Source organism: Aquila chrysaetos, chromosome 8, assembly GCF_900496995.4.
Source record: "Aquila chrysaetos chrysaetos chromosome 8, bAquChr1.4, whole genome shotgun sequence".
NCBI classification, from domain to species: domain Eukaryota; kingdom Metazoa; phylum Chordata; class Aves; order Accipitriformes; family Accipitridae; genus Aquila; species Aquila chrysaetos.
In genome coordinates, this window is record NC_044011.1 from 32,377,844 (window position 1) to 32,397,120 (window position 19,277).

The following is a 19,277-nucleotide window of genomic DNA, read 5'->3' on the forward strand; positions in this document are numbered from 1 at the left end:
GGTAGATAGGAAACACTTCACTTGGGTGTTAGAGAAAATGGAGTTACAAAATGTTTTTGATAGAAATACAGGATGGGTTTCATTCTTACTGATGGTAGTGCTAAATATTTTCCAATTTTCAAAATATGGTTCAGTAGCTTTAATCTGTCAATGTGACTCTTGAATGACTCTCTATATACCAAGAATTATTCGAGGTTCATATAAAAGAGGAATCTGGGCCCTGCTATCTAATCCTAGAGAAACAACAACCATAAAAAGAAACAAAACCAAAGACAAGTACACCTTAAACACAGACCCTTAGGCTGACACAAGAGGCCCAAATCTAAGTACACTGCAGGCTGGAATAAGCAGACTGTGTTGTTTTTTTCTAACAAGATCCAACTTTGTCAAATATCTCTGTAAGGAGAAGGTGCAAGAAAAATTGATCAAAGCAGCACTCTCTCGTCTTTTGCTGTAGTACTCAAATGCTTCTGAGTCACTTAGTGACTTTACATTAGCTGGGGTTCATCGATGAAATGCAGGCAGCGGTGGCAAGGTGCACAGGTAAGTTTGACCTCTCAGCTCTCTTTTAGCTATCAACTTTTCATTTAGTAGGGTTAAAAAGGACAAAAACTATGAAAGGCTAAAAATCACTGTAACCTACAGCTCATGAAATTCTAGACAAGGTCATCTATGGCTTATTTACAGATGAGGCCAGTATTCTCTAAGACCTCTTGAGATTTTACCTTCACTTTTTCAGTGCAGTCTCTCCACAGTTGCACTTTACTTAATTCAAGCATTGGGAAAGCTGGGGAGGCAAGGAGGCACTACCCTCTGGTTTTGGCATTCAGTGCCTGTGACTGACTGTCAGACTCAAGGGCTTGAGAGCTCGTAGGTTCAGGAAATTCATGGAGAATAGAACCATGTTTCCCAACTCTTACCAAGACAGACACGGCCTGGCAGGATTCCCTGGTACCCTGCGCTCACTCAGCGATTCTGTGACCAGCAGATGTCCCTCTTCTCTCAACGCAGATGTCTCAGAAGTAATTTCTGTTCTATGAAAATTGCTGTATGTCTAACGTAAGACAGCAAAAGCAAGGAGACAAGACTAGTGACAGTGTAAAACCTATTCCCTACCTGACCAACTGCAGCACAGACTTGCAGGATATTGCTGTGAAAATTCTGTTACAAAAAATAAAAGGGACGCTTCTGACATTCTAGTATTTCATCAGGAAAGCTGAGGCCCACACAAATGCTCTGTATTGGGAGCTGCCTTATGTGTCCAGACTGCTACCACCCTTCAACAAAGCTTTCCACCCCGGAATGACTTTTGCAGCACTGGAGGGATCTACTCTGAAAGCGGCTGGAAACATCAAAACAAACCAAAACTATGGAAAAACAGAACTTTTCTGTAATGTGACTGTGGGATATTCCCATGGGAATCTTCTGCTACCTTCTAGCTGCCCTCCTACCAATATGATTTTGGCAGATATTTAATAGCTTGTTTCATGGGAGAAAAATCAGGGTCAACTGAAACAGAAGTTTTTTGTAAGTCAAAAAGAGCCATATAGTAGAAAAGTCCTCTGCCAGCAGGGCAGTGGGAACAGTACTTTCTGGCAGAAAGGCAGAAACTATCAGCTGGAGAGATGGTCCTTCCCAACAGCACAGCTAGATCCGGGAAAGAACAACTGTCAGGACAAATTTACCCCTGATATGCAGTAATATTAAAGAACGCAAAAAGAGCTGATTTGACTTAGGTTAATCTTTTAAGTTAAACGCCTTAATGCATTGCCAAAGTGGATGAGCAAAGAAGACGAGAAGCCCAGATTTTGGGCTGCTGAACTACAACAGCTTTATTGGACTTAGGCCAACTTTGGATAGGCAGCCTACATGCCATGTGCTAAGGCCTCACATCAGCACTACATCGCTTCTGCACTAAGGGAATTTACCCCCAAATACACACTGGCCTTTTCAAACGTCCTAGAAGAAAGCAGATTATCAGATTACTAGGTCACAGAAAGTCCATCCAGGAAGTAAAAAAGAAAAATACACATATATGGTCACACTTCTAATATGTGTTTTAATTTTAGCTCACAGTAATTTATATAACCTGATTTAATCAGGATTCCAAACATCAGATTTTGAATTCCACCTTTTACAGTCACTCTCTGCTACCACAGTGGAGTTGCTTTAGGAGTGGACCATGACAGCTGCTTGTAATCAGAGACAGAGTACACCCTATTTTGTGGTTGTTTTGTTTTAAGAGTGGAAATGAAAACCAATTTCTCAGCTGAAAACACCAATAAAATTTAAGTAGATAGAATGTAAATACCAGAGTTGGAGCTTGGAGACAAGTGGAGAGATAATAAACACACTCTTGTTGTTGGAATAGCTACACTTGGAGCTCAGCCATGACTTGGCCAGACCTGCTGAGCACATCGCCACGAGAGGCAGAGGAACGTGGAGCTGCCCCAGTGCAGAGATGATGACAGATCACAACGGACAGCCTGCAACAAGCCCTTCCTGGAGGGGAAGGTTCACCACTGCCCACAGCACGCACCAGCTCTGTCCATGCCCACCTGCCACAGCCAGGGCACGCCTAAGGGACTGCCCCCACACTCTGCCACCCTGTCCTATGGGACCTGGCAGAATCTGCTTCCCACTGACACCACTCCTTACATGGCTAGCCTGAAGAAGGCAGGAACTTGCATCAATTTTCTTCTTTGTCATGGTTACTCAGTTCCATTATAACCCAGCCTTCAGTGAGTAACAATTACTTCTTTTCCAATTGTAAATTATTATCTACAAAAGCAGAATACCTTCTTGCCCTCTATCTGGGCAGAAAGGTTCTGGGCTTTTGTATTTGGATCCGTCACTGAATTTCCTTATTTTAAAGTATCCCAGTCAGGTGCCAACCAATCCTGACCTTCATTTATTTGAGGAAGCGACAAAAGATCTACAGCAAGTAATGCTCACCTTCCTCATGGCAACAGGAGGGAAACAGCAGAAACCACTACAGATGCATTCCTTACACATATCTGGGCTGCTTAAGCTACAGTCATTGCCCCTTTTTCTCCAAACTCTTGCCTCTGTCATTTCACAAGGCGGGCTTACTTTTGAACATGGATTAAATCAAGGACTATTCTAAACTGCAGTTAGTAGCTGCATAGCTACGTAATGCCACACAAAGACTCACTTCTTCTAGAGGAGATTTACTATGTCCCAGAAGAAAGATGTTTTCTCATGAACAAAACAGGAACAATTAAGCAGGAACAGCTCTATGTGCAGATAACCCTTAGAAAATTTTATTTTAGCATAGAAATATAGCAGCAAGTTGATGTACTTACCATATACGAAAGGCCAATCCAGTACAGGCCAATTTACTTCCCATATGCCAATATCCCCAGTGAAGGCAACTTAGAAAGCTCTACATTGTTTTTGGCTTGATCTACTTTACCGTCTCCCTTGTGCCTCACACAGATCAGGTGGATCACCACTGTTGACAAGTTCTAGATATCTATTTTGGTGGAGTGACTCCCAAATGCAGGACTCTTCACATTTATGGGCCTCTCAGACCCTACCCACAAGCTGTCTGCAGCATGACACACCATATTTGGTAAGCATCTTGGCAGATAATGAAGCAGTAGATCTTTTCATATAATTAGCTCACCTGTTGTGACAGTCTATGTAATTGGCCAACATACTCCTCATAAACCAATTTGTCTAACACAGTTTATAGAGCTCTAAGGTGGCTAAGAAACTTAACTCCAACTTTCTGTTTTCAGAATAAATCAAAGACACTGTTGGGTTAAGTATAAAAGTGAATGCTGCCAGCATCTCCTTTTCTTAGCTTTTTAACTGTTTTCAAAATATAACTGTGACACGTTATTTCCCTGAAAGCCTGCTGAAAACACACACAGTAAAATCAATTGAGTGTACCCATATAAGTTATACAAGTATTTGTCCTATCATGGAGTTTACTTGGCACTGCCAGTGATCAACCAGGTCTGCCAAGGGATTTAGTGATGCTGCAATTGACAAACAGATACTCAGTTTTAAAGGAGGGGATTTAGCAGGTGCATGTTACTGATCACTATTCAATGTTTTTCTCACAGGCAAAACAGATTATAATACACCCTAAGTACACACAATCAGAAAAGAAAGGCAAAAACCCATGTATTTTTAAAATCCCTTGAATCTCTGGGTCTAAGCTAGTAGCATACTATCAGTACTCTGGATCAAGTTTCTCAGGGCAGTTTACAGCAGATAGATTGAGTACCAGGCCTTGGTGGAGCCACATAATTTGCATTGTGAACTGCAATCTTAAGCTCTCAGGAAAGATGACGTGTTAAAAAGCACCATTGTTTTCTAAGATTGTTCCATGTCAACGGGAAACAGAAAAGAACCTGGCTACACTGGAATCCCCTTAACTGTAAAGAATTTTCTTTCCTGCTTTTGTCTTTTCAAATAACATGAACCACACAATACAATTAGTTAATCGCTGAACAAAATTTTGGAGGGCTGAGCTGCACCCCCCAGGAAAATGAAAGTAATTGCACTTCCCTTCAGCATCCCTATATGTTACAGATCCACTGCATAATCGTCACAGTCTGCTGTACAAGCCCCACATAGAGATACTAAACAGCTGAGGGAATGCTGTGTCTTAAATATTTAATGGTCTCAGTGCCTACTTTTGATAAATCACCATGCACGCACAGGCTGATAAAGTCATGATCTCTTTTCACCATGGCACACAGACATGTTACAGAGTGCTCCAAATGGATGTTGCTCTGTAGAGTGTGGCAGAAGACATTAAAACAGGTATTTCAGTCAGCCAAGCAGGCTGATTTACTCAGGAAAAACAATCAAGTACTGTTGAGGAGCTCTCCTCTTCTTTTTTTTTTTTTTTTTGAACTCCCACACACTGTTTAATTGTGAAATACCTTGGCTATTTCTGTGTTTTCCGCTACCATGAAAGTGAAGCTGATGTTCACCAGATCTGTGCCACTGCAAACACACACTATCCGTCCTTCCAACTCACTTTCTGATTTTCCAACAGCCTCAAGTGCAGATAGTATTTTGGGATCCTGTTAAACAGAATAAATAACCTGTTACATTTGCAATACTTCTGTTATGCAATGCACTACGGTAAAGATGCATTTCCATTAACAAATTTAAACCTTTTCCAATCATCTTCAATGAGTGCTTTCACTTAGAATTATTGTGTGTAAACCTGAAAAACAATATATTCTAACAATTAGGAATGCTATTGTGAGAACTCAGAAGTAAATGAAGTATTTTAAATACATTTTGGAAAGTTAAATTAGAAATTACATATATTTTCATCATGAAAAAGTAATCACTCCAACGACTGGAAACAGAGGAACAGTATTAATCTCTAAGTAAATTATTCTAATCTAGTTAAGTCCATAGTTATTGAGAGTTATGATCTGTGTGACTTTTTGGCTGTTTCTTAACAACATGTCCTACAAGCTGGTTATCTCTGCTAAGGGTCAAGGGCTATAGATTTAATGGGCATAAAGAGCAAATTACCTACATAAAGACAGAGGTGAAGTCTGAAGCATATTGGTATGGTTGACAGCACATGAAGCACGGGGTTGTCTGCACTACCACTTCTCATGCCCTTTCTCTACAGGGGGAAAGATTTTAGTCTATGGATTCCCAAGAGAACTACTAAAAGATAGTTACCTACAGTTAAGACAGAAACACTTAACACATGAAAGTGGAAATGTAGAGGTGCTAACAGACATCTATTGCTTCATAACAAATCTTCTAAACGAAAGGCCTGGAGGAGGGAGGCCCACAATTCACTTCAGACAATTCTACCTATTCTTTCTGAAGAATACCACTGAAAATATTTCCAAAGTTTTGCGTTTTTCCAGAACTCCTGGCTAGTACTTCTGTTGATATTCTTCAAAATGGCAGACAGTGACCAGCTGCCCTCTCTGACCATCTAACTGCATAAAGAGGGATGCAAACAAAACTTTCTATGTTTTATGTCAATGGAGCAAGAGGGTACAACAAATTTTAAACAGATAGGAACAACATTTGGAATATGAAACATTTTTTTCCAGATCCCTAAAACAAATATCACAACACACTGTTACAAAATACTTAAAAACTCCTGATACATCCTCTTAATGTCTGTTGTTCAACTTCCACCGCATCCTGAAAGCTAAACACTGTACTACACCAGAAAGACCAGATGACAGAACCTTCCCACTGCAATCACACCAGATTACTTGACTTAAAAACTTAAAATTTTAGACTGTGATTGCAAAATAAAAGCAGCATTGCTCGTATTTTTTAAAGAAATGAACTTTGTCCTGCATTTCACCTTCAGTTTAAATACCCTTGGTTTAAATGAAGAGTATAAACTAAATATAGAGTACCTTTGGTACAGCTCCAAAACGAACACTGTTGATCAGGGAGCATTCTAATACCTGTCCTTCCTGAAATGGCAAAAAAAGGTACAAGTTCAAAGGTCTGTTGACACATGGCTCCATCAGGAATTGCAGCAAAAATAAACAATGAATCTTATTTGTAAACACTGTTAATTAACACTAAAAAGTGTATTTCCCTTTTATATCAATTAATTCCCTCTTAAATACTTCACTTCTGTGAATTCTAGAAGAGGAGGACTAAGGCTAGTTTTGTAAATAAACTAACACAGCATTTTAGATTTTTAAAAACTAGACAGAATATAAACCAAGTGCAATAATATCTAATATATGTTCCTGACATAACAGTAATATACCTTTCCTTCACTTCTCCAGCTCAGAAAAAAGCCAAATTCATCCACTTGGAAGAGACAGTTGCTTTCAAAGACAAAAGATTCCTATAGAAAAGAAAATACAGACCATTATTTTAGTCAGTTTGACAAATGTCATACATTTATTCATTGTTCAAAAGTAAAAGATTGTTACATTTCTCCCAAATACCTTCCAGGAGAATTTGCTATTGCCAAGGCAATCAGAAACGAGGGAAGCAGGCTTTTAAAAAATTATCTTTTTTAATGATTTGTCTTTTTGCTGCCATTTGAGACATTGGGATGCACTTAATTAATATTTTCCTACTTCTTTGCAGCTATGAAGATTTGTTTTGTTTAATAAAAGCAATGATTCTTACCTAATCAAAAACCTTAATGAAATGGAACTTCAGAAAAATTATTGAAAATTAAATGCTTCAAACTACGTAAAGATTAAAAACATGTAATTTGCCAATACTACCTTCAGGATCAAATGACCACATTTCATTTTAGCAATCAGAATTTGGGACGCACTTTTCTGTTAGACTATGACAGTATGCATGCTGCAAGCATTTTGTAGCCAGAGTATCTGGCAAGCAGAGTTTGAACGATATTGATTTGTAGAGAAATCAAGAAAGAATGGCATACCAAAGAGGCTAGACAAGCAAAAAATCAGATTAGCTGAATTAAAAAAGAAACTTCCTCCACACACCTCCAGCCTCAATTAATGCATCATAAATTAAGCTAAAATGCAGGATAACACTGTGCACAATCAATCACTTTTAAATAAAAAAAAAAGATCCAGGACTTCCTGACTTCCTTAATTGAAAACCAACAAGCATGTGTGCAGGCTACAGCACTGCTTACTGTTTCAGAAATCAGTTCTTTGTTCTATGTTAAAGACTGAGGTACCTTTCTGAAATGCCATGTCCTCTCTTGTGCATATAGCAAGGGCAGCAAGCACATGAATATACGTAGCTATTTTCAGAGTCAGGACAATTTGAATTTAGGTAACAAAAACAGGTAAAAACTCCAATGCCCTCAATCCATGGAGCATGCTTTTAAGTCAGTAAGTCTATCCAGGACAGTTTGTTCTCACTGGGTTACTCTGAGGCAGCTTCCCACCCTGACCTGGGATGCAGGACATCAGGCTGGCAGCCACAGGAGCCTTTTTGTCCTCTGCCATGGAACAAGGGCATCAGGTGGTCTAAGGAATGGTTACATTCCAGTCAGGTCTTATCCTGACTTGACACTGGGCATGACGGCAAGCAAGTTCCTGGATCCACAGTTGGGTAATGTCCTTGAGCCCTCCTAGATGGGCACAGGTAAAGGGGACACGCTGTGTTTGGGATAATTGCTCCTTTTCCCTGGATACATTAATTATTGAATGGTGTCCACTTCTGGACAACACTTTAGGTCCTCAAATGAGATTTACAGGTTTTAAGGACTGATACACTGTAGTCTTTCATCCAAGCAGCAAACAACTATGTTAATTTTACAGGTGGGGGAGCTGAGATAGAAAGTATAAAGTTGCTGCAGCTCAGTCTGAGCTGACACCACTATGCATGAGTTTCCAGCATGCACTGCTCTGCCCATCTTGCTTTACCATACTTCTATTTTCCTGACTTCACCCTAGCACTCGTCCCTTATGAAACCTACCTGTTGCCAGACACCTCAGATTTACTCGTTTTACAGCCCTTGGAGTCCTGTTTCATAAAAAAATGCAGCTAGCTACCAATCAAAATGAGTGCGTCTTGTGTTTCCCAGGAAGATTACTCACACAATAAAAGGCAGGCAACTTTTTGTCATTTATTGTGTCCCCATGTATCAAAAAGCTCTTGATATACCAAAAATGTTGTCTTCACAAAGGTGTCTATGTAAACTGCACTCATGTTGGTGTTCCACCCCAGCCGTGACTCTATTCATCAAATTACTTTTTCTGCAATTTGTCGCCTCGTATGGTAAAAAAAAGCACCTACCATCAGACCCCGTAGATGCAATGTGACCAGTAAGGTTCCTAATCATGTCTGACTTTTATTTCCCATATTCTGCTGAGATAATCCTGTGCTAGACTCAGACCTCCCAGCAGTCAAACATGATAATGCTTGGCCTACAATATATTTCCATAATGTTGTAATTCTCCTGGTTAAGGGACTACTCTATCAGCAAAAGATGGATCAAGACACTGCTCCACATGACAATAACCCAGATTTTTCTAACTGCTCAATGAAACTTGGGCACATAAAAGACTCTCATGCTGTACTAGAGCTGTTCAGTCACCCAGACCCTATACCAGGATTCCTAAGCCCCAGTTCCGCACTGACCTGCTGTATGACTGTAGTTGACTTACCATTTGTCTTTTTCCCCAACATGACCTTTCTGTTAGGGTGGGGAATTAAGCACAGATTTTCTATGAAAACTAGAATCCTGGATCTGAAACATTTTTCTTGAAAACTGCAAGCCTTATAGTATAGGAATCAGATCTGGCTACGTTTGCATAGCAATTTCTAAAACAATGGTCTCTCTTGGGTAGGCTATCTAGTTACTACCACAACACAAATAATCGCCTATGTATATCACAAATCTGATAGTATCAACCAGCCAAACCATCAAGTGCTCACTGTTTACAGGCCACAGATTTTAACTTCTGAGCCACTAGATTTTTTTACATCCCTTGATGATTCCTGTAAAATTGCAGATAAAATATACAGTTAGTTACCCAAGTGAAAGCCTTTATAATGTTTTCAGAAGAGTCCCCTTCAAGAAAACAAACCAGGCTTCCAACTGTACCATAGCAAACCTGGAGTAAACTGCAGCAAAACTTACAGCAAGCAATGCAGCCAGAGAACAGCACGTGGATGGGCAAACAACGTTTTGTTGCACAGGTGGCAAGTAGGAGCCCCTTTCTACAGAGTTTTGGAAGGCAGTAAATTCAGCTGCAAGGAGCAAGACTTCTGGTGCTACCATCTCACCCCACGTCTGCCCAGCATTATCTAGTGTTGCAGAGGTACGTGCTGAGTACACCAACCTATAGTGCAAAAGTACAACTTTTTGAGATGTCTCATTCTCCCTATCACTACATCAAGGACCCAGGTGCCTCACCAAGCATTCTTGATCTCACACCAAAATTTGAGCACTTAAATCTCTTTTCTGTATCTGCCCATTCTCTGTTTGTCATCTAAGGTGCAAGAGAAAAACCATGGGCCATAGCTCCTCACTTGGATCCTCACAGGCTGAGTTTCTGGAGCAATATTTGCTGAAGAAAAATAAAGCTTTTATGAACCTCCTTTCTAAGGAATTCAGTGTCCACTACTATCTTCTTAGTTTATCTGTCCCCAAAACTGAAAATACAGGGTAAAACAACTATCTTTATCTTGACAGACCTCATGATAAAAAATACCTTTTACTTACATTTCAAAACATAAGAGGAAAATACTACTATCCCTCAAGACATTACTGAGATACCTCTAACTTTTAGAGACTTCCTGTCCAAATAAGATTAAAAATAGACCCTGATAAAATTATTCTCACAGGCATATCAATGCTGAGTATAAGGTAAATGCCTCAGCACTTTATTTCAGCTGTCTAAAATGTCTTTTTTACATTCCTTTAATAAATTTGGATTAAAGCACAGCTGAAAGTGGCATCATAGTAATCATATTTCAGATAGAGTACAGGCTGATTTTCTGAAGTAGATAAAAACCACTCCAGTTCTCAAATGATGCATTTGAATCAGAATATAAATGTTTTGTGTTCTCTTACTTTCCTTTGTGAGATGCAGGTCCTCAGTTTATGTATTAAAAAAAAAAGACATATTCCCTCCTGCCTCCATTTGATAGATGTACAAAAAATGGAAGGATTCACTTTGTTCAGTGATGTGCTTTATGAATCTGCAAAGATGAGAGCTTTATGCATGTTACAGATAAGTTGATCCAAATCTCCCTTTCTCTTCCTCTGGGCTTATTTCAAATCAGAGGGATCAAATATATTTTAAAGTTATTTATTTTAAAAGCAAAAATCTGTATAGCAATAAAGTGTGTTGGTATTTCCTCCCCACACACATTTCTGGAGTTATTAGAAAGTTTATTTGTGTACAATGAAAGCAAAACATGAAATATTCGTAACATCTACATATTCAAAAGAGAATAGCAAATGAAATGCAACTGGTCTCTTACCTCTTCATATCTATCAAACACAGCTCCATCTTGCATAAAAGAGGGAACTGGCTTCTGCCAGTTAAATTCGTAAGGTTTTGCCATGATTATAGAAGAAAAACCTGAAATGGAATGAAAAAGCAGAGTTCAATTACTGTCTTTTAGGAGTATTTCAAAGTCTAAGCAGGGAAAAAAGGTGACTTTTAGCTTTTCCTTTCACACAGAAGTATTAAAAAGTCACAGTGCATTTCCAAATCAAGAGTTTTCCTTGTAAGAGTATTTTTGTTTCATAACTTTAAAATGAAAAATACTTGTAAAATATGCATCTGAACTTAATTACTTGAAAAAACACTTGCACTGTAACATTGCTTTAGCTTAAATACATGCCACATCACTTCTAGAATATAATGAGGCTGGGATTAACGCAGCCCTAGGCGACACAGAATACCACAACCTGTAATATACATAAGTGTTTCTTTTTTACAGGAAAACATGAGATCCTACATAAACAGATTTTTTTTTTTTTTAACATTCTAAATAATTTCTATACTACATAGGTAGTAGGAAACACATTTTTCCTCTGTTTTGTATTTCAAAATCCATTCATATTAAATAAAGTCCTGAGTATTTTCAGTGGTATTTTACACGTAACTCAAGATACAGATAATATATAGGTCAAAATTCATCGGGAAAAAAACCTGTTTAGGTATATAGGGCATTAAATAAAATTAGCTTGCAGTATTGTGCATTTCTGCAAGCTTAGGAATGTGAACAAAGCTGTTCATGTAGAATATAATACAGAAGTCATAACATATGGACCTTACAGGAAAGACTATCAAATTATTCAGTATCCTTTCCAACACCTTGGTGCCTTCTAGGTTATGCTGCTTCACAGCAGAAAATGTCCCAACTACGTACTCTGAAATACTGAGGTTCATTTTATCTGAAGTGCATCTGCATTGTTCCTGATTACTAATGCCATCTAGGACACACAGTATCTTGGTTACTCCTTTATTTAGTGGACCAGAAAGTCTCACATGAGGGGGAATACACTTGGCAGCAGCAAGATGAGACTGACTCACAGATGTCAGCAAATCCTTCTGTCAAACAGTATATTGAGAATGAATACAGCACATGGTCACAATAATCTGACCTCACACGCTACTGCCTGTCTCACAGGTGAACATCACCTTACCCTGTTCTTGACTGCTTGCCGTAGCCCTCCTCTGACAACCTTCACCTACTATTGGCTGTCTCTAGCAGCATGATAGAGGGCTGAGTGTAGCCAGTACAGTTCTTACTTTGTTACAATGCAGGCACACAGCCCAAGCAAAGTTTGTCTAAGTGAGAAGAATAAAAAGCATACATAAAATTCAAGGGAAAGCATGACAGCCTGTGTAATCTATGCTATGCATATCATCTTTGTAGTGTTTGTGTATGCCAAAACTCTGAATAGCAGACTAAAATATTACCAATTAGATAACAATGCTTCCACAAAGTTCTTAGACAGAAATGTCTACTTTGACTGAACTTTAAACCCAGAATAGATGCAACTGTTTAAAAAAAAAACAAAAAAACCAATTTTGTAGTATCCTCCTTCTCTGTCTTGTTTTCATTTGTATCAAAAATGTTCTAACAAGAAAATGAACAAGAACAAAAGAACTCAGAGGATACTGTTAAAAGACTCTGTCCCAGCACCCACTTTAAGAACAGTTACTTTTGATAGTTTTCTACTGAAAAAATACCCTTACTACTAAAAAAGACGCAAAATACATTTTCATGCTGCCCATCTCCATCTCCTGCCCTTTTTTGATCATTGATACAGGAATATCAAAAATACATATCACATTTCGAAAGCCTTAGGAATAAGATAAATGAATTCATTCTCCATAATTATCAAAAATACATTTTGACAGTTATTGACAAATACAATATGACAGAACACATTAAGTGTTCACTTCTGTTGAAAACGGGATGAAAACTCAACATATCTGTACTCTCCATTTAAAAAAATGAGGCTAAACAATATTTAAGACTATTCATCTGTACTTTTTTTTTCCCTGATGAAGAGACGCTCTGAACAAACAGCAGACAAGGAACTAGGGCCAGGAAGCGATCAGCTACATCTAGTATATTATCGAAAGCCCCCTTTTCTTTTTGTCAACTCTGTGCATTTGGCTCTTACCACTCTGTAAAAGAGTAATATCATCTTCTTCATGAGGACCATGAGATGTTTTGAGATCCTTTCAGGGAATGTGCTAAATTACTGACTTTTTATTATTTCTTAAAAATACACTTACAATTTTAGGGTCTTCTTCCAGTTTAGATCTGCAAAGAGCTGCTCTTTCCTCGTTCCATGGAGGAGGCTGCATAATAGGAGAGCCAACCCATTGCAGTAGCATGATGGTGTCTTGTTCCATACAGCTCACCGACTTCACACAGTAGCTCAGTATAATCACAACACCTTAAAAACTTAGTGCTTGTTCTTAGAGCAAAGCTACATTTGGAGATACACAGCTTCAGAAAGCTGTTTTCTGACTTCACAGGCTTCGTTAACGGTAAAGTTGAAACCAGAAACAACAAAACCCCATCCTATACAACAAATCCTCAAAGGTCTTGGAAAAATATCCCTTAGATTTAAAGGAAACTTAAAAAATACACACCTGAAGTGATAAACACTCCATTTTTATGGCATTTTGACCATTCCCTTATCTGTTTAGATGACTTTTACTATCAGAATGCTCCCAAGGAGAAAAGTTACTTCAAATATGACAGGTAGTTCATGCTGCAATACATGCTACCAGCATGTGAAGTCCTTCTGGGAAAAGCAGACACATTCTGTGCTAAAACATAAGAAATGTGATGACACTGTTAAGACTGTGAAGAATATTCTTCCACAGTCCCTAGCCTATGTACATGGCCTTTACCCTTTTTTACTGACATTGAACCCCATACAGACACAGATTTCAAAACCTACAAGCACTGCAACTGCTCTGAACTCCTGTATAAGACACATCGTAACATCCCGTCCAGCATCTGGCACTCTGAATCCTGGATGTAAAGAGTGCTGGAACAGCCATTTATCTTTCAGATAGACTAATTACCTTATCACTACAAACATGCACTTTTATTACTAGTTTGAACTTTGCTGAGTTCATCATCCAGCCACAGAAATATAGCTCTGTAGAAATCCCTCCTTTACAGGTATCTTCTCCTTGTCTGGGTACTCACACAGTATGATGAAGTTGTCTCGTTACTTCATCGCTGGTAAATGAAATAGATCGAGCTCTTCAGTTTCTGCTGCAATGCACGTTTTTCAAATCTTGGACTCAGCCTGAGCCCTCTCCACTTTTCCAGCTGCCTTTCTGAAGTCAGGGGTCTGGACCAGCACCCAGTAGCCCTGCACAGCCCTCTGTCATACAAACTAGAATTACAGTCGTTCTTCTTATTTGCATAACTTTGCATTTAGCTGCAAGAAAACACGCTTGATTGCTCATAATTTATCAAGCAATCAAGTTCTGTCTCAGGGACTCAAACTCATTGTTATTTACCATCGTACCAATCTCTTCTCTAGCTCTGCTCTCTCACAGGTCAATACAGTTTACAGATGAACTGAGACAGATGAAGCATGAGGGAAAGATGGCTTGAGTACATGTAGCAAAGAGGCAGATGAATTGTAACAAACAAGATTTTTAAGCCATATGCTTTGGCAGCTGTACAGAAGGTGAAGAAAATTCCCTCTGCCTTTAGAAAAGCTCTTTTCAGCCTCTCACATTTCTTACAGTTCTCTCAAAAATCCATTCTTCCGTAACCCTGTTAGCTTTTAAGATCACGAAAACAAAATACAAAATATTCCCCTATCACTCTTTGGATCTCTTTTAATCAATTTTTAAGCAGTTCAAAGAAAGTAAAAAACAAAAACAACCCCACCCACCCACCAAACCCAAACAAACATGACATTCTAATGTTCATATGGTTGTAAATGTATGCATGCATATACCCTCACTATGATGAGAATCAAGAATTACTCTCTTTAAAGAAATTTAGTAACAATGAAATGTGTGCAGATTCAACTGGGAGAGAGAAGATTTAGGAACTAAATTCAAAGACTAAAATTTTAATTTTAAAACTTTTAAACAGCCTTTAAAAATTAAAATCAAATTCTTCTCACTAATTTAGGGTTCTTAAAGTATGAAAATGCCTCTGAATACATACTGTTCACAAAAGCAAAAAGAACACTCATATAAAATACACCTCAGGACTTAATGACCACAAGGGAGAAGTAGGTGAAGTCTCTCAAATGCAGTAGTTAAATGCCTTTTGAGCTATCTCCTTTTCTTTCAACACTGATTTATGCCTGAAGACATGATTTGGATCACATGAAAAAAAAGCAGCTTTTCATTCACCTGGATTACCCAAAGAGTGAGGACACAAAATTAACCATATCCAGAATAGCATAATTTAACACAGAAGTCTTCCTCTTTTGTAAGCTTGGCTGTACTAAGCTAAAGGTGGGTGGAGGGACTATAAATCCTGGTTTTTTCATTCTTTGACCAAAAGAAGGACAAGGTGTGGCTGAACAGGAGAAAGAAAGGATTCTGTTAATACAAAGCAGGCAAATGTTTGGGGAAAGAGGTGATATTCTAAACTAACCCACAGGGCTGGCTAGTGTGATGGATAGGATACTCCTTGGATCCCATAAACATCCTGTCAATGTTGAGACACTGTCGGAAAGGACAGCAGTATTCCTTAGAGCTGATCCCCCCCCAGTCTAAAACACAGTAACTCACAATTTCCGCAGTTTGCTTAGCCCCGCATATTATAACAATATTTGTAATTTTTTTTTAAAGTATTTATTATTTTTCCCTCTGGAATGAATCACTATTTGCTGAGTGAAAAGTGAGGAGGCTCCATACTGTGTTTGCCATTTCACCGCTTACCTCTTTGAATCATACCACCTAAACCTGCATCAGTTACTGTCTGTGTGGGTTTCAAGGGCGAAGTATAAGTACCTACAGAACACTATGTTGACTTTAGTAATCTTGCCCAGATGTATGTATTTTTCTCACAGATAGAAGAAAGAAATTTAAAAAAAAATAAAACTAACGTTATTTCCCACTCTTCTGCCCCTTGAAGTACATATATCCCATTTCACCACCACTCCTCTTTGGTAAAAAAGATTCTTCATAACAAAGACAACCAGATCGATATGAGCAGACCTCTGTAACTTTTGGGTTTTTTATGGAGTTCATCCCAGTCCAGAAAGTCTACCTGCAGTGCTGTGGACTTGAGTGAGAAACTAGCTGTCCAAGGCTAAACAGGCAGTACAACACTGAAATTCTTATAAAAATGCCCCCTTCATTTTTTAACAAGGCGCTGAAGTACTTTCATATTCAAATACTACAACTGTTTCTAGAGATTTACAGGAAGAAAACTCAGATCTTCATACATTTACTCCTCAGCAACAAATTTATTTGGTCATAAATGTACCGGCATAACCATATGCAAAATGCAGAGAGAGAGTGTTTTTTAAACACAAAACTTTGGTTTCTACACCAGAACTTAAATTTCAGAGTAAGTTTTAAGAAAATTTAGAAAATACAAGCCACTACAGTGTGAGTCCTGTGTAAAAAGTAATGGTGATAGCCACAGTCCTGAATTTCTGCAGTATCCACACTACATTGTAAAGCAATTCCAAGATTTCACAGCTCTCCAGGCTCATCCACGGTCAAATTTTGTTGTTCCTTTTTTTTTTTCTTTTTTAAAAAGAGTGCTTTTCAGCATGTTATTTTTAAACACATTATTCCCACAACTAACGCAGGCAACTTAAAACAGTTCTCCCAAAAACAAGGTCCAGAAGCAACAAAAGACATACAACAGAGCTCAGGTGCCTGAACACGTACTGTCTAGTAATGGTCTCAATTTCCATTTTGTCTCATTTTCCATTTTGTTTTAATTGCTGGAATGCATTGGCATGCAGGGACAACTAAGAGGTTAGAACAAAATAAGAAGTGGCTTGTTCTTAACTAACCTCTTCTTCAGCATTTCATACAAGTTCTGTGAGGCTGCCCACTGCAGAGCTCTGCTTCAGGCTAAGAAATGAGTGTATCTGTTGCTGACAGCAGAAAACAACAATTGCTTACACCATAGTGCTGAAAATGAGACAGTCCTGCCTTAACTTAAACTCCAAACTGTAGTTCAGTCATCAACTCCAGTGACAGTCATTATCTCTAACAAGTAGAATTCCTAGGATAGACCATAGGACCCAAACATGACCTCCAAGCTTCCTTAGATGTTTTTCTTTTTTGTCCTAAAGCCTTTCTAGTTTGTTAGTATCTACAGTTTTTCCCAGCCCTCCCATTTTTTTCTAAAACACTCATTATCTGCCATAAGTGCTTACCACTCATTCGTTTTGGGGGGGGCATTCCCCTTTCTGAGAAATGAATGTTATGTAAAGAGACATACTGGTTATGTAAATAAACTTATTCTGGTACGTTTGCAACAGTATAACAAGACTATGTTCTGACAATTAGAAATATATTTAAATCAAGCCATTACAGAAAGCTTCTCAGTCAGATGATTCACTCAGGTTTAATTCCTCACAAACTTCTAAATGAATTGATTTAGTGGGAGCCTGCCCAACAGAGACGGAAACAAAAAATTAGGAGCGCATATCAGCTTGGCTTACGCAGCGCAGACCAACAACTTAACCCTGCATATACAGACAAACTGCATAAAAAATAATCTTAAATCTTAAAATAATCTTGCAGTAGCATCAGGAATATTTCAGAAAAAAAAATAATTTCCAAATTCTCTAAGAGAACGGACTTCCACAGAAGTCGCTATCAACTTAAAGTTCATTAATTCTCAAAAATAAGTGTGATACAACAGACATTACATATTCAATAAATTTGATGCTAGAAATAGACTATTTATTTCTTATCAATTATATATTTTTTTACGTTGTACAGAAAAAATAAAAAGCATTGACTATGGTCATAATGTTAAAAGACAGCTTAATCAGACTAATACTAACACAGAAGCAGCAGAAAAATCCAACATGAGAAATGGTTATATGTAATGGAGTAACTACCAAATTCCCCCCAAAATAGAAAACAAACCAATACCAGTAATAACAAAACCATCTAATTTTGTCACCTGCTCAAATGCTAATCCTACTGATCATGGTTGCCTCTCTTATCAATGGAGCTGAATTATCTGAACCTAAATTAAGGGCCTTTCTTTCCACTCTATTAAGGAGCCTAAATTTGATGGCATGAATATTACTCCACTGAAGAACAGAAAGATCATTAACCTGTCTCATCCTCAGAACAAATATCTGTAGTCCCAAGAAGGCAAATTATTTCTACACTCAGCAGCAACACAGAGTCACTGGAGGGGATTTTCCCTTTTGAATTTACTACAAATTGATCATCAAAGTCATTTGGACTCATCACATAGCTTCTGATAGGATTGGGATTGGTCCTCGTGTGCGACCATTATAAACTAATGCTATTAGCTTCACTTCCTGACCAAAATGAGGCTTTAGACAGGTGCCACTTGAAATGCCTGGAAAAACAAAAACAACTCGGCCATTTCAACAGCAAAGTGTTAAAATAAAAAAGTAAGTTTTTACTCATAGTCCACAAGGAAACTCCTACAGCAATAACAGAAGCCCATCTATACACATTCCTAGGAAAAGTACCATTTGAATAGTAAGCCAAAACGCAGAGCTATCATAACTGGAAGTTAGTAAAAACTTAAGTGTTAAAAAATAATGAACCATACATACAAAACTATAAACTTTACTGAATAAGTAGCTATTTTTATTGTTGTTCTTTCCTTCCGGTGATAGAAAATTTGGTGTTCACATTTTCATTTTTGCAACACTAAAGGGGAAAGGCAAGGGGAAAGGCACAGATCTTCCCAAGGAATGATTTCAGGAGGGGACGTGCTCATAATGCTGTCAATTGTACAGAGAATTTAGCAATCTGACTCATCAAAAGATACAATAAATGACAATTCATTTTTATTTACACGTATTATTCAGTACCCATCTAACAGTAACTTTTTGCTTTTGACCTGTCAAGTGAACTTCATTTCATTAACGTGAGCATATGATGAAAAAACTTTCCCTAGAACTTTCCCTGTTTTGTCTCATTCCAATAATAAACACTAACCATGTAAAAATTAAGTTCTCTAAAAATGTGGAAGATGCTACAGTTCTACATTTAGTTAAGCAGAAGTGTCAGAGGCGTTCAAGATTTATTTTTAGTATAATGTCAAGCATCCCATTTCCTGCAAGCCATGTCCCTCCCCAGGTAGTAACAGAGAATGAATTGGACTTTGATGAAAGCAATGGTTTGTGTAATAGT

General features: G+C 38.1%; 1 protein-coding gene across 6 annotated transcripts in view; it reads right to left on the reverse strand.

The window, feature by feature from the left end:
* The window catches only part of PLCB4 (phospholipase C beta 4), a 216,140-nt gene that overhangs the window by 83,721 nt on the left and 113,142 nt on the right, over nt 1-19,277 (reverse strand). For all 6 annotated transcript variants that reach the window (XR_005933031.1, XM_030021184.2, XM_030021185.2 and 3 more), the window contains 4 exons: nt 10,924-11,024; nt 6,758-6,838; nt 6,393-6,452; nt 4,923-5,066 (listed from right to left, as the gene is read on the reverse strand). Coding sequence is in view for 5 of the 6 variants with exons in the window: in XM_030021184.2 (XP_029877044.1) it covers nt 4,923-5,066; nt 6,393-6,452; nt 6,758-6,838; nt 10,924-11,007 (369 nt within the window). In the remaining variant the exon portion in view is untranslated. The remainder of the gene's footprint in view (nt 1-4,922; nt 5,067-6,392; nt 6,453-6,757; nt 6,839-10,923; nt 11,025-19,277) is intronic.